The following is a 16,671-nucleotide window of genomic DNA, read 5'->3' on the forward strand; positions in this document are numbered from 1 at the left end:
TATGGAATTCCGTTGTCTCTAATAGGACGGAAAGTGTGTGATTGACTATAACATGTTAAATGTGTGTGTCATCATTTGTCTCATTGGGATCTCAGTCTGCATATTACCAATAGTTGCATCAGCTAATACTACCAATTACACAGAACTTTTCTCACAGGCACACCCATACGTACGTACGCACGCACGCACGCACGCACGCACACACACACACACACACACACACACACACACACACACACAGTTCTCATATCTCCCTCTCATGACTATACCAACTTCTTAAAGCCCTGAACTAGCACACCTGATGATTGGTTGATTAGTTGAATCAGGTTTGGGTTTGATGAATAGTTGAATCAGGTGTGGGTTTGATGATTAGTTGAATCAGGTCTGGGTTTGATGATTAGTTGAATCAGCTGTCTGATGATTATTTGAATCGGGTGTGGGTTTTATGATTAGTTGATAAGTTGAATCAGGTGTCTGTTTGATGATTAGTTGATAAGTTGAATCAGGTGTGGGTTTGATGAATAGTTGAATCAGGTGTGGGTTTGATGAATAGTTGAATCAGGTGTGCTAGATCGGAAATAGATGAAGCGGAACATACAAGGTACCCGAAGGAGCGTTTTGATAAACGCTGTCGTAGCGACAGACATCTAAGCCCCTGTTCCTGTTTGTTTGTGCGTGTCCTCCCCTGTAGCCCAGCTGCGTTTGGTACAGGAGGAGATTGAATCTCTGGAGGAGGAGAAAAAGAGCGAATTGATTGAGGCCCACGAGGAGCTACGCCTGGCCCAGGAGGAGGTGCTGCTTTATTTTACTTGTAATATTTCACATTAAGGTGACTACTTTAAGCTGTTCCACTTTACATTACTAGTTCCAGAACTATGTATGTGTTCTCTGCGAGTTCTAGGGATGGTGAGTTCGTGACGGTTCCTTGCTTGTGTTGAAGGTGCTGCTGCTGAGATTGATTTATTCATTAATTCAATACAGGTGCTGTTGCTGAGATTGATTTATTCATTAATTCAATACAGGTGCTGTTGCTGAGATTGATTTATTCATTAATTCAATACAGGTGCTGCTGTTGAGATTGATTTATTCATTAATTCCATACAGGTGCTGCTGCTGAGATTGATTTATTCATTAATTCAATACAGGTGCTGCTGCTGAGATTGATTTATTCATTAATTCCATACAGGTGCTGTTGCTGAGATTGATTTATTCATTAATTCAATACAGGTGCTGCTGCTGAGATTGATTTATTCATTAATTCCATACAGGTGCTGTTGCTGAGATTGATTGATTCATTAATTCAATACAGGTGCTGCTGCTGAGATTGATTTATTCATTAATTCAATACAGGTGCTGCTGCTGAGATTGATTTATTCATTAATTCAATACAGGTGCTGTTGCTGAGATTGATTGATTCATTAATTCAATACAGGTGCTGCTGCTGAGATTGATTTATTCATTAATTCCATACAGGTGCTGTTGCTGAGATTGATTGATTCATTAATCCCATACAGGTGCTGTTGCTGAGATTGATTTATTCATTAATTCAATACAGGTGCTGTTGCTGAGATTGATTTATTCATTAATTCAATACAGGTGCTGCTGCTGAGATTGATTGATTCATTAATTCCATACAGGTGCTGTTGCTGAGATTGATTGATTCATTAATTCCATACAGGTGCTGTTGCTGAGATTGATTTATTCATTAATTCAATACAGGTGCTGTTGCTGAGATTGATTTATTCATTAATTCAATACAGGTGCTGTTGCTGAGATTGATTTATTCATTAATTCCATACAGGTGCTGTTGCTGAGATTGATTTATTCATTAATTCAATACAGGTGCTGCTGCTGAGATTGATTTATTCATTAATTCAATACAGGTGCTGCTGCTGAGATTGATTTATTCATTAATTCCATACAGGTGCTGCTGCTGCAGCAGGCGGCGGAGGAGTCGGCGGCTGAGAGGGAGAACGACATCGCCTCCCTACAGGAGGAGCTTTGTCGCCATCAGGCCGAGCTGGGGAGGCTCAACGAGGAGGCACAGGAGTACGAGCTGGAGATCACCACGCTCCGTGCCGAGATCAGCATGAAGAGTCAAAGGAGAGAGGAGGAGAGGAGAGGAGGTGAGAGAGCTTTAGGGGAAGTGGTGGGGAGAGGATGGGGAGGAGAGGACAGGAGAGAGAGAGAGGAGAGGAGGAGAGGAAGTGAGAGAAAGGGAAGGAGGAGAGGAGGTGAGAGGGGAGGAGGACGGGAGAGGAGCTGAGAGAGAGTGGAGGAGGAAAGGTGGAAGAGAGGGGAGGAGGTGGGAAGGAGGTGGGGAAAGGAGAGGAGGGACAGGAGAGGAGCTGAGAGAGAGTGGAGGAGGAGAGGTGTGAAAGAGGGGAGGAGGTTGGGAGGAGGTGAGGAGAGGACAGGAGGGACAGGAGAGAGAGGGAGAGGGGAGGAGGTGGGGAGAGGAGGGGGAGCACAGGAGAGAGACAGAAGTAGGAGCTGGAGATCATCACATGGCAAGACGAAATCTGGGAAGGTCATCACAGTACATTTGCTGATCTCATGTCCACCAGCCAGGTCTAAAGCAACATCAGCAAAGAGCTTGTGTAAAGCCATCCTTCCCTGAGTCACACCCTAACCCTCTCTACAAGAGCACAGCAGTGATGTCATGTACTGGGCGAGAGTCCCTGATGTCACCGTGCCTCCCCCCCTGCCTTGCCTCATTCCCTGACAAACTCAGTGTGACATCACCCTTCTGGTATCCCAAACACACACCCCCTCTCCCCCACCACCACCCCTGCAGCTCACTGTGAGAGAGAGAGCAAGCGGTGGGGAGTAAAACACATTTGTAATGCTGCAGCCTTTTCCTCAACCCATTTTTATTAAACCCCAGCCTTGATCTATGTGTTTGACTGTGAGATGCTAACCATCAGGGGCAGACTGGGACCAGATATTGTCCCTGGCATTTCTAACATACTAGCCCATTTGTCTCCTTGAAGCCCCTACACCGGCCCATTTTTCTTTTACTTGAGTCCCCTATTATTAGCCAGATATTCATCCGTTTGCGTACAAAACCAAGTTACATGGGCAAAAAAATGGACCAGCCGTCTTGGCATTTTCCTGAAATGCCAGATGGCCAGTCCGCCTCTGCTAACTATGATGCAACCAGCATCTGATGCATAGGATGACCAGGGAGGTTAACTTGAAAAGTGTGTGAGGTTGGGCCCTTTTCCTGTCCTGTCCATTCAGAATGTAAGGAGCACGTTTCAGTAGAAAAATGCATGAAGTAAAAAGTAAATACATTTCTTAAGGAATGTAGTGAAGTAAAAGCTGTCAAAAATATAAATAGTAAAGTACAGATACCCCAAAAACTACTTAAGAAGTACTTTAAAATATTTGTACTTAAGTACTTTACACCCCCAGGTTTGGGTCACAGGTTTCTAGGTGTCACATTCCAGTCTGACGTTAGGTAGACACACACCAGGTCTTTGTTTTTCTGGGTCTCTCATTGAGTCTCTTGACTATTTATAAGCTGCATGGGCACGTACAACAGGATGAATAGTTTTGAGGGGTAGGCCACATGAGTATAGACCCAGAGTTGATACTTTATGTAAACCGGCAAAGTGTTTACCTGTGGCTGAACCTGTGGAGGTTGTGTTGCTAGTACCTCCCCATTTCACTCTGTTTCAGACCATTTTCTCCTGGGTCGTACCTAATGAACACGACCCTGGGGTGTGATGGTCCTGTGCTGTCCTGACTCCTGTACCTGTCCTGTTTGTTCAGGAGACGTTGAAACACTGAAGCAGGAGTGTGTCACGTTGAGGGAGGAGTGTGAGACATTGAAGAATGACAACAGACGTCTGACTGAGAGACTACAGCTGCAGAGGACAGGGTGAGAAAATCTTCTTCTTCTAGTTATTTTTGTTCTTGTTTCTCTTGTTCTTGTTGTTGTTCTTCTTGTTTTTCTTCTTCTTCTTCTTCTTCTTGTTTAAAAAAAATGGTTCTTGTGTTTCTTGTTCTTCTTGTTCTTCTTGTTCTTCTTGAGATTATTTTTCTTGTTGTTGTTCTTCTTCTTCTTCTTCTTGTTTAAAAAAAATGGTTCTTGTGTTTCTTGTTCTTCTTGTTCTTCTTGTTCTTCTTGAGATTATTTTTCTTGTTGTTGTTCTTCTTCTTCTTCTTCTTCTTGTTTAAAAAAAATGGTTCTTGTGTTTCTTGTTCTTCTTGTTCTTCTTGTTCTTCTTGAGATTATTTTTCTTGTTGTTCTTCTTCTTCTTCTTCTTCTTCTTGTTATTGTTCTCCTTTTTGTTCTTAATATGTTTTTCTTATTTTCTTTTTATCTTCTTGTTGCTGTTCTTGTTATTCTTCGTGATCTTCTTGATCTTTATCTTCTTGTTCTGGTTCTTCTTATTCAATTTTTTCTTGTTGATCTTCTTGTTCTTCTTTTTTAAATTTTAAAATGTTGGTTCTTCTTGATTTTCTTGAACTTCTTTGTTTTTATTCTTCTTGTTATTGTTCATTTTCATTCACTTTATAAACGTGTAATTTTCATCAGCCACCTGTCCCTAAAGGAGGATGAAGAGGACACCGGGATCGGAGTGGGCACAGAGATGGGGGGCATGGCTGAGAGCTACATGACCATGGCAGACTGCCAGTCAACGGGCACAGGCACCAACTGCCGCCTGAAGGACGTGTCCATTCAGAAGAACATCTCGTTCGATGGGAAGCCCATGACCCCCACCGGCTGGAATGGAGGATTTGGGGAGATCGTCTCACTAAGGGACCAGCTGAAACAAGCTGAGGAGAAGGCCTCACTGGTACAGAGACAGGTACGCTACATAAGATAAAGATGATTAGAAGATACAGTGGTGGAACAGTAGTCATTGATGCCAACTGAATTTCTGCTGTGCTGTGGCAAGAAACGATTAGGTGGTTCAAGGAGGTTATAGGCGGGTCATTGTGGCACAGAAAAGTGCGACTCCCACTACCACATTTATAACTATATTGAGTGACTCAGACACCACACGTATCACAGTAGCAAAATAAAACATCAGAGAAGCAGCTGGCCAATCACAGACTACCCTGTCACACAAGTGGCTAATACTTATTTTTAGGTACTGCAGTAATGGACAACACAACACAGTGCACTAACCTGGCCTGCTGTTTACATAACCTCTGTTCTGGGGTGTTCCACAAGTGTTCCTTCCAGGGAGTGTTTGTTTGCCACCGTCCTTCTGCTTTCTCTTTGAGGTATCACCCAGGTTACCGTAAAGCTCTTCATGACATCTGTGGATGTAAAAAGGGCTTTGTTAAATAAATCAAATCAAATTGTATTTGTCACATGTGCCCAATACAACAGGTACCTTACTGTGAAATGCTGACTTTACAAGCCCTTAACCAACAAAGCAGTTCAAGAAATAGAGTTAAGAAAATATTTACTAAATAAACTAAATTTAAAAAAATGACATAACAATAATGAGGCTATATACAGGGAGTACCGATACTGAGTCAATGTGCGAGGGTACAAGTTAGTCGAGGTAATTTGTAAAGTGACTATGTATAGATAATAAACAGAGAGTAGCAGCAGTGTAAAAACACAGGGGGGGGGGGGGGGGGGGGGGGTCAATGTAAATAGTCCTGACGGCCATTTGATTAATTGTTCAGCAGTCTTATGGCTTGGGGGTAGAGGCTGCTAAGGAGCCTTTTAGTCCTAGACTTGGCGCTCCGGTACCGCTTGCCGTGTGCAGAGAGAACAGTCTATGACTTGGGTGACTGGATCTTTGACAATTTTTTGTGCCTTCCTCTGACACCGCCTAGTATATACAGTACCAGTCAGTAATTTGGACACACCTACTCATTCAAGGGTTTTTCTTTATTTTTACTATTATCTATATTGTAGAATAATAGTGAAGACATTAAAACTATGAAATAACATATATGGAATCATGTAGAAACCAAAAAAAGTGTTAAACAAATCTAAATATATGTTATATTTGAGATTCTTCAAAGTAGCCAACCTTAGCCTTGATGACAGCTTTGCAGACTCTTGGCAGTCTCTCAACCAGCTTCAGAGGTAGTCACCTGGAATGCATTTCAATGTACAGGTGTGCCTTGTTCAAAGTTAATTTGTGGAATTTCTTTCCTTCTTAATGCGTTTAAACCAATCAGTTGTGTTGTGACAAGGTGGGGGTGGTATACAGAAGATAGCCCTATTTGGTAAAAGACCAAGTGCATATTATGGCAACCTGTTATGGCTAGCGGAACCCCTTGACAACATCAGCTGAAATTGTTTTTCTAAATATTTAACTTTCATATATTCAAAGGTGCAATACACCAAATTAAAGCTTAACTTCTTGTTAATCTAGCCATCGTGTCAGATTTCAAAAAGGTTTTACATCGAAAGCACACCATACGGTGACCTATGTTAGGTCAGCGCCTAGTCACAAAAAAACATACAGCCATTTTCCAGCCAAAGAGAGGAGTTACAAAAAGCAGAAATAGAGATAAAATGAATCACTAACCTTTGATGATCTTCATGAGATGGCACTCATAGGACTTCATGTTACACAATACATGCATGTTTTGTTCGATAAAGTTCATATTTATATCCAAAAATCTCAGTTTACATTGGCGCGTTATGTTCAGCAATGTTTTGCCTCGAAAACATCCTGCGAATTTGCAGAGCCACATAAATTTACAGAAATACTCATCATAAACTTTGATGAAAGATACAATTGTTAGGCATAGGATTAAAGATAAACTTCTCCTTAATGCAACCGCTGTGTCAGATTTCAAAAAAGCTTTACGGCAAAAGCATACCATGCAATAATCTGAGTACAGCGCTCAGCCACCAAAACAAGTCATACAGATACCAGCCATGTTGTGGAGTCAGTAAAAGTCAGAAATAGCGTTATAAACATTCACTTACCTTTGATGATCTTCATCGGAATGCACTCCCAGGAATCCCAGTTCCACAATAAATGTTTGTTTTGTTCGATAAAGTTCATCTTTATGTCCAAATACCTCATTTTTGTTCACGTGTTGAGTTCACCAATCCAAATGCACTAAGTCCAGACGAAAAGTCAAAAAAGTTCCTTTACAGTTCATAGAAACATGTCAAACGATGTATATAATCAATCTTTAGGATGTTTTTTATCATAAATCTTCAATAATGTTTCAACCGGACAATTCCTTTGTCTTTAGAAAGGAAAGGGAACGGAGCTCGTGCTGACGGCCGCGAGCGATCAACAACTAAAGGCTTTCAGCTGAGCCACTACTGTGACTGGTCTTATTCGCTCCTCTTTCACAATAGAAGCCTGAAACTATGTTCTAAAGACTGTTGACATCTAGTGGAAGCATTAGGAAGTGCAAAATGACCCATATCCCACTGTATATTGGATAGGCAATGACTTGAAAAACTACAAACCTCAGATTTCCCACTTCCTGGTTGGATTTTTTCTCAGGTTTTTGCCTGCCATATGAGTTCTGTTATACTCACAGACATCATTCAAACAGTTTTAGAAACTCCAGTGTTTTCTATCCAAATATACTAATAATATGCATATCTTAGCTTCTGGGCCTGAGTAGCAGGCAGTTTACTCTGGGCACGCTTTTCATCCGAACGTGAAAATAATGCCCCCTAACCCGAAGAGGTTATGGCAAGAATATCTCAAATAAGCAAAGAGAAATTACAGTCCATCATTACTTTAAGACATTACTTGCCTAGTTAAATAAAACTTTTATAAAATAAATAAATATAAGTGAAGGTCAGTCAATAAAACCATCAAGCGCTAAGATGAAACTAGCTCTCATGAAGACCGCCACAGTAAAGGAAGACCCAGAGTTACCTCTGCTGCAGAGGATAAGTTCATTAGAAAAAAATCCACAAATTAAATTATTCTACAATATAGAAAATATTAAAAATAAAGAAAAACCCTTGAATGAGTAGGTGTGTCCAAAGTTTTGGCTGGTACTGTAGGTCCTGGATGTCAGGAAGCTTGGCCCTAGTGATGTACTGGACCGTACATACTACCCTCTGTCGCACCTTATGGTCAGATGCCGTGCAGTTGTAATACCAGAAGGTGATGCAACCGGTCGGGATGCTCGCGATAGTGCAGATGTATAACTTTTTGAGGATCTGGGGAACCATGCCAAATCTTTTCAGTGTCCTGAGGGGGAAAATGTGTTGTCATGCCCTCTTCACAACTGTCTTTGTGTGTTTGGACCGTGATAGTTCATTGGTCATGTGGACACCAATGAACTTGAATCTTTCGACCCGCTCCACTACAACCCCACTAAAACACCGCCTCTACTATTTTCATTTTTTTTTTAAATAAATGTGATGGATTGATCCAGGGGTGTCAAACAAATTTTGCCTCAGGGCCATATTCAGTCATCAACCAGGGCCGATTGGTTATGAAAATTGGTTATATATTTCCTCACCCTAAACATTTGGAAAAATATGTCCTCTATCTAGTGTTTTTTGAATTTTCGATGCTCCCTGAACTGTCTAGCTTTCATTTAGGTGATTATTCGATGATTATTAGATAGTTTGCTCTACTCTGTCTCTCTCAGTGTGACGGTTTGAAGACAGAGCTGAGGGAGCTACAGGTGCTATATGACTGCAGCCAGAGGGAGAGGGCGGGGATGGAGGAGGAGCTACTGCGCTGCAAGGCAGAGTTGGAGAGGCTGGCTGGAGGGGGGCAGGTGAGAGGTCACACTGGGGTTAGAGGTCAGGGATCGCCATAGTGATAGGAATTAATAATGGTATTTTGCATATCTATTGCAAGGCTTTTGGACGTATGTTGTCCATTCTGACTGTTTCTAACTGTTTTCTGACTTCCACATTTCTCTGCATGAGTTTTTTTGCGATTGTGTTTGCTGTATTTCTTGTTTTCATTTGCGGAAACTTGAACGTTTTTGTAGAAAACACATCACACCTATTCTGTGTCTGTTGATTCCATTCTCTCTCTCTCTCTCTCTCTCTCTCTCTCTCTCTCTCTCTCTCTCTCTCTCTCTCTCTCTCTCTCTCCATTGAAGTCCATGCCATGACTTCCCTCCCCCTTTATGCCATATCACGTTTCGTTTTTGAATTATTTGTGTGATTTTGTGGTGTCCATATGTCAACGTTTCTGCCCTCCACTCATTTATTATTTCGTTCCCTCCATTCCTCCCTCCCATCTCCATCCATCCGTCCCTCATTTTCTTCCCTTCATCCAGAGCTACATCCATTCGTCTGAGTCTCCTGTTCTCTCCATCCCCTTCATAGGAATAATTATAATATTGGGAGTGGTTTGGTGCTGGTTGTCCGAGCTGGCGTCACAGAAAGCAAGGTAGGAGGAAGGATACTTCTCTGTCTGTCGGTCGTCTGCACTTTATATAGATATTACTGTACGTAGTTCAGGCAAGTAAAATTAGATAGTCAAGTAAAGTATTCCTAAAGTCTTTCTTACAGATTAACCTTTTACTGCAGTGGGCTAAATCAGGGTCACCCAGAGTGTTTCTTGGTGGTCTTTAAGAAATCTACTTTGAAACAAAAGTGAACACCTCACACACATGGTTATGGGCTGTACCATGTCAGATATAGAGTTGAAATGTATTCCATTTTTAGTTTGCATCCCAATATATATATACTGAACAAGAATATAAACGCAACATGTAAAGTGTTGGTCCCATTTTTCATGAGCTGAAATAAAAAGATCCCAGAAATGTTCCAGATAAAGAAAATGTGGTGCACAAATGTGTTTCCATCCCTGTTAGTGAGCATTTCTCCTCTCCATCCACCTGACAGGTGTGGCATATTAATAAGCTGATTGAACAGCATGATTATTACACAGGTACACCTTGTGCTGGGGACAATAAAAGGTCACTCTAAAATGTGCAGTTTTGTAATACAACACTATGCCACAGATGTCTCAAGTTTTGAGGGTGCAATTGGCATGCTGACTGCAGGAATGTCCACCAGAGCTGTTGCCAGAGAATTTAATGTTCATTTCTCTACCATAAACCGCCTCCAACGTTGCAGTACATGTAACAACGCCAGCCCAGGACCTCCACATCTGGCTCCTTCACCTGCAAGATCGTCTGAGGAGGGGGACGGGGGTGCTTAGAAGTATTTATGTCTGTAATAAAGACCTTTTGTGAGGGAAAACGTATTCTGATTGGCTAGGGGTGGGTGGGCCAAGTGGGTGGGCCAATGCCCTCCCAGGCCCACCTATGGCTGCACCCCTGCCCAGTCATGTGAAATCCATCGATTAGGGTGTAATGAATGTATTGCCATTGACTGATTTTCTTATATGAACTGTAACTCAGTAAAATCTTTGAAATTGTTGCATGTTGCGTTTATATTTTTGTTCAGTATTCATCACAGATGACTGAAATACAACAAAACCGTTTGATATCGATACACCAGATTTCAGCAAAAAAAAAAAAAGTTTATTGTTTATAAAATTATGAAAAATATGAATGACATTCCACCCATGAGGCCACTAGAGGTCGCTATGATCATTCGACTGCAGGAAAGGTCAACAGAGTTTTGTTTTGATCAGGTCCTGAGAATTGACCTAGGAGTGGCAATACACTTTTGTATAATTGAATAATTACTAGCTAGAGACTTCCAATTACAAAGGCACATGCATGAAACATACCAAGTATTTTTGGGTGACAGACGTGGGACAGGTGGGCCGTTTCATACAGTGCCCTCCAGTATGACATCAGTGCTAGATTAGTGTTTGATTATTTTACTCTTTTCTATGTCCAAAATGTGTCTGAGTGTATTTAATGGGTGCACTAAGTGCTTGTGTGTGTGTGTGTGTGTGTGTGTGTGTGTGTGTGTGTGTGTGTGTGTGTGTGTGTGTGTCTCACAGTAAGTGTGCTTACATCTCTAAATGCTACCTCTGACTTCTCTCTCTGCGTCCTCAGGGGTGTGATATAGAACGGAACCCTATTCTGACTGTCACCGCGGCAACAGCTGTGCTTCTGATTCGTGGCTAGCTTGTTGAGAGGCCCGATGTTGAGCAGGTCAGATCAGTGACAAGTTACACCGACAAAGACGGTAATGTCTGCTTATAGACAACTACCCTCCATCCCCACCCCCTTATCACATCGATCTGGGACGAACAACAGATCACACGCCATTCCTCTAATTCATCGCTAGGAAGAGGAAATTAAGATGACAACTGTTCAGAAAACAGGAGCATGTTGAAAATGGAAAACTTGTGTGCTCATAGTTCTGATGGAAAAGATGGACTCCTTTTCTCTCCTGTTCTGGGGGACACAGGTCTTCATGAAGCTGAGAACATAGGGTGGATACTTACATTTAATTGGATAGTACCTTTCCCGCATAAATCTAGCTGGTTCTGTCCCTGTGACATCTCATTCTGTCTCTGTCTCTCTGTCTGTCTCACGGGTCTTGACTATGGGACTCAATTGGTCCTGAGTTTAAATGTCTTATACTACTCTTATACAACTCTCATCTTGTATTTTACTAAATGTAATTATTAATATGTTAATTGATTGGTCATCTTTTAACAAGAACCACCTCTGCATCTTGCACATTTTGCTGAATTAAAAACTCTTAAATAAATAAATAAAATCCACATGATGTTGTAAATAAGTCCTAGTAGAATCTTTCTGAAAATATAATTATATCTACACGTGTAATTTATTATTTAAAGGAATATGTCGAATAGGTGAAATAATTTAATGTCTGTGCCCGTGTCTTGTGAATAGCTCAAACCATGGGGATTTTTCTCAATTAGAATTAAATGAATAATGAAGACCTAGTGTAGAGTTCTAGTCCAGAGTGACAGATGCTTTTCCCTACAAAAAAAAATGTTTAAAGGCAATAGTTAATTTATAAAGCATTACGCTCTAAAATATTTTCTCATTCATTTACATTCACTTTAAAAATACAATGATCATTCCAGATGTCCTACCTAGAGTGAATTTGTTATTAGTGAGGATGTTTAATCTGGGTTTTCAGAGTTGTGTAAATGCCTATTTGTTATGGTGTCCTCATTAAAGGGGGAAGTGTATGGGAGATGTGTGTGCTAGTCTAGCAGCTGTTCTAATGCACCTGTCAGTCCTAGCCCGGTGTTTCAAGTCTATGTTTAACCAACCATCTCACCCACATACCAGTGTCCTGGCTATTTTTGTCCACAGTCACAGTCACTTCTTTTATTTACTGAACTTAACTTAGTGCACCGTCAGACAGACTTGGGTTGAAATACTATTCTGAAATCATTTCAAAAACCCTTATCGGTGTTTGATTGAGATTCCTGATTTAATGGACCAAAATAATTGTCCCCAAACGGCAAACCCCACCCATCTGTCACTCCAGGCAGGCTAAGGAAAACACCCACAGCATTTGAAGGAGTTAGACATGGTATTTGATCCCAGGTGTGCCGTCGGTAGAGTATGCATGGCTTCTGACTGCTTTGTCATGCAGTGACTGTATAATTAGCCACCCAAATATGTCAAGTTAGCACGCCCAGTCTGTATTTTCTTTTTCTTCCACATCCCAGACTACACATCCCAGATTACACATCCCAGACTACACATCCCAGACTACACATCCCAGACTACACATCCCAGTTCACATGCCAGACTACACATCCCAGACTACACATCCCAGACTACACATCCCAGACTACACATCCCAGACTACACATCCCAGCTCACATCCCAGACTACACATCCCAGACTACACATCCCAGACTACACATCCCAGACTACACATCCCAGACTACACATCCCAGCTCACATGCCAGACTACACATCCCAGACTACACATCCCAGACTACACATCCCAGCTCACATCCCAGACTACACATCCCAGACTACACATCCCAGACTACACATCCCAGACTACACATCCCAGCTCACATCCCAGACTACACATCCCAGACTACACATCCCAGACTACACATCCCAGACTACACATCCCAGACTACACATCCCAGCTCACATCCCAGACTACACATCCCAGACTACACATCCCAGACTACACATCCCAGACTACACATCCCAGCTCACATGCCAAACCACACTGTCTCTGATATGCCTTTGACCAGTTCACCCGTGAAGACTGGGGCCCATGTTTTTTTCTTTTTTAAGAGTCAGTAGGAGTTCTGATCTTGGATCAGTTTTAACTTTGGGATCATAATGAACAACATCACATGGACGTGGCCGGGGGTCGGGGAGGACTGACCCTAGATCAGCACTCCTAACCCAAGATGCTTTATGGATATTTGTTTGTACAGTAACACATTAACTGTATATGTGTCATGTTTCGATAGTGTGATCTATCTATTTGAATATACTGTAGCAGCTATTCATACAACAGACAAAGAACAGCGAATATTTAACCTTGAGCTTGTGAATGTCACAAAATACCTAATGTACACACTATACATAACTGAATTGTTTCTGTACTTTTTAATCTACTAACACCTTCTTAAATGTGGAGAGAAAGGAATGTGTTTTTTATAAGGGGGATGGATTTTCTTGGCTTGGGTTGGTCTTTCCACATGTTCTGAAATGTCATTAAATTTATTTTTAAAAACAATTCCAGGTACACAGCTAGACAATGTTGACGGTCAGCATTCCATAGTTGAATGACGTTTGTGAACATACCAGAGATAGGATATTTAATTTGTGCTGTGTCTGGTCGTACGTGATGGTATGCCTGTGTGTGGGGACAGACGATTGGTAGACCATGAGGCAGCGAAACAAGTTTGATTGCAGAAGGCATTCTTGAAATTGGATTGTTATGTAAAATTATGTCAATCGTTTTTTTTCGGGGGCAAATTCTAAATGTGTCTGGATTGAACCGTTCGATTTGTCGCAAAAAAAAAACGAGGCAGCATTTTAAACGTTTTAAATTATCTGTTAACAACTGTGAAATGTTGTGACACAGTCAAAGTCTAGCTACATTAGAGTTAATAAGGCATGCTACATATAGTCTAAGAGAAAAGTTAAAAAGTTAACTTATGTTTAATATGAGGTTTTTGTTTTACTTTGTATTTGTTTGATTAGCATAGGTTCAGAAGTGGTATCGACTAACGTGGGAGAGAAATATGACTAAAATCTCCATTTGTAATAGCTTTGTAGAAAGTCTATTTTGAGAGAGCAGTGTATATTTCATAGCCAAATGATGTAAAAGTGTATTCATGGTGAGTTTATTAAGAGAACCAAGTAAGTGTTGGTAAGTGTTTTCTACCTCTGTTTTCAATACCTCTATGTTTATTTGAGTAGTCAGTGCATGCAGGTCGAGGTTGTTTTTGGTGTTAGTACCCAGCATGAGTATGCTATTGTAATAAATAAACAACCCACCAAAATCAATACTGATCCTCTGTTCACAAATTAATCTTGAATTTAGTTGTGGGACATCTTCTAATAGACAACAGTTTGTTTTCATTCAAGTTCCTAAATCTTCACAGACGAGGATGGACTCAAACCCAGTAGTAACACCTCCTCTAACCAAATATCTTTCTGCTGCTAAACTTCCTGAACTTTAGTTCATATAAACGTTGCTTTAACCTGAACATGATTGTTTAAGCTTATTAAAACCTGTTTTTCGAAAACAAACATTACTGTGTGTATGTGAGTTATATTGAGTTTATATGATGGTTCTCAGTTTGCTGCTTGCATTTTGTTCCCTTTGACTTTGTGGTTTGGAATATACAGTAGTTGAATATACAGTAGTTGAATATACAGTAGTTGAATATACAGTAGTCATGGCTTTGTTGTTACCTGGTGGTATATTATATAGTATTATATAGTAGTCATGGCTTTGTTGTTACCTGGAGGTATATTATACAGTAGTCATGGCTTTGTTGTTACCTGGTGGTATATTATATAGTATTATATAGTAGTCATGGCTATGTTGTTACCTGGAGGTATATTATATAGTAGTCATGGCTTTGTTGTTACCTGGAGGTATATTATACAGCAGTCCTGGCTATGTTGTTACCTAGAGGTATATTATATAGCAGTCCTGGCTATGTTGTTACCTAGAGGTATATTATATAGTAGTCATGGCTATGTTGTTACCTAGAGGTATATTATATAGTAGTCGTGGCTATGTTGTTACCTGAAGGTATATTATATAGTATTATATAGTAGTCGTGGCTATGTTGTTACCTGGAGGTATATTATATAGTAGTCATGGCTATGTTGTTACCTAGAGGTATATTATATAGTAGTCATGGCTATGTTGTTACCTAGAGGTATATTATATAGTAGTCATGGCTTTGTTGTTACCTAGAGGTATATTATGTAGTAGTCATGGCTTTGTTGTTACCTAGAGGTATATTATATAGTAGTCATGGCTTTGTTGTTACCTAGAGGTATATTATATAGTAGTCATGGCTTTGTTGTTACCTAGAGGTATATTATATAGTAGTCATGGCTTTGTTGTTACCTAGAGGTATAGTATATAGTAGTCATGGCTTTGTTGTTACCTAGAGGTATATTATATTGTAGTCATGGCTTTGTTGTTACCTGGAGGTATATTATATAGTAGTCGTGGCTATGTTGTTACCTGAAGGTATATTATATAGTATTATATAGTAGTCATGGCTTTGTTGTTACCTGGAGGTATATTATATAGTAGTCGTGGCTATGTTGTTACCTGGAGGTATATTATATAGTAGTTGTGGCTATGTTGTTACCTGGTGGTATATTATATAGTATTATATAGTAGTCATGGCTATGTTGTTACCTAGAGGTATATTACATAGTAGTCATGGCTATGTTGTTACCTAGAGGTATATTATATAGTAGTCATGGCTATGTTGTTACCTGGTGGTATATTATATAGTATTATATAGTAGTCATGGCTATGTTGCTACCTAGAGGTATATTATATAGTAGTTGTGGCTATGTTGTTACCTGGTGGTATATTATATAGTAGTCATGGCTATGTTGTTACCTGGAGGTATATTATATAGTAGTTGTGGCTATGTTGTTACCTGGTGGTATATTATATAGTATTATATAGTAGTCATGGCTATGTTGCTACCTAGAGGTATATTATATAGTAGTTGTGGCTATGTTGTTACCTGGTGGTATATTATATAGTAGTCATGGCTATGTTGTTACCTGGAGGTATATTATATAGTAGTTGTGGCTTTGTTGTTACCTGGTGGTATATTATATAGTATTATATAGTAGTCATGGCTATGTTGCTACCTAGAGGTATATTATATAGTAGTTGTGGCTATGTTGTTACCTGGTGGTATATTATATAGTAGTTGTGGCTATGTTGTTACCTGGTGGTATATTATATAGTATTATATAGTAGTCATGGCTATGTTGCTACCTAGAGGTATATTATATAGTAGTCATGGCTATGTTGTTACCTGGAGGTATATTATATAGTAGTCATGGCTATGTTGTTACCTGGAGGTATATTATATAGTATTATATAGTAGTCATGGCTATGTTGTTACCTGGAGGTATATTATATAGTAGTTGTGGCTATGTTGTTACCTGGTGGTATATTATATAGTATTATATAGTAGTCATGGCTATGTTGCTACCTAGAGGTATATTATATAGTAGTCATGGCTATGTTGTTACCTGGAGGTATATTATATAGTAGTCATGGCTATGTTGTTACCTGGAGGTATATTATATAGTATTATATAGTAGTCATGGCTATGTTGTTACCTGGAG

General features: G+C 40.1%; 1 protein-coding gene across 7 annotated transcripts in view; it reads left to right on the forward strand.

Annotated features, from left to right (window-relative positions):
* The window catches only part of LOC110502458 (coiled-coil domain-containing protein 136), a 63,254-nt gene extending 48,674 nt beyond the window's left edge, over positions 1-14,580 (forward strand). For 5 of the 7 annotated variants that reach the window (XM_036959988.1, XM_036959999.1, XM_036960003.1 and 2 more), the window contains 7 exons: positions 692-792; positions 1,925-2,126; positions 3,778-3,886; positions 4,547-4,820; positions 8,566-8,697; positions 9,211-9,323; positions 10,912-14,580. In XM_036959988.1, the coding sequence (XP_036815883.1) occupies positions 692-792; positions 1,925-2,126; positions 3,778-3,886; positions 4,547-4,820; positions 8,566-8,697; positions 9,211-9,323; positions 10,912-10,924 (944 nt within the window). In that variant the 3' untranslated portion in view covers positions 10,925-14,580. The other 2 variants (XR_005039147.1, XM_036960012.1) reach the window with 2 other exon arrangements.
* Positions 14,581-16,671: the final 2,091 nt, after the last annotated feature.

This window comes from Oncorhynchus mykiss, chromosome 2 (assembly GCF_013265735.2).
Source record: "Oncorhynchus mykiss isolate Arlee chromosome 2, USDA_OmykA_1.1, whole genome shotgun sequence".
Lineage (NCBI taxonomy): Eukaryota > Metazoa > Chordata > Actinopteri > Salmoniformes > Salmonidae > Oncorhynchus > Oncorhynchus mykiss.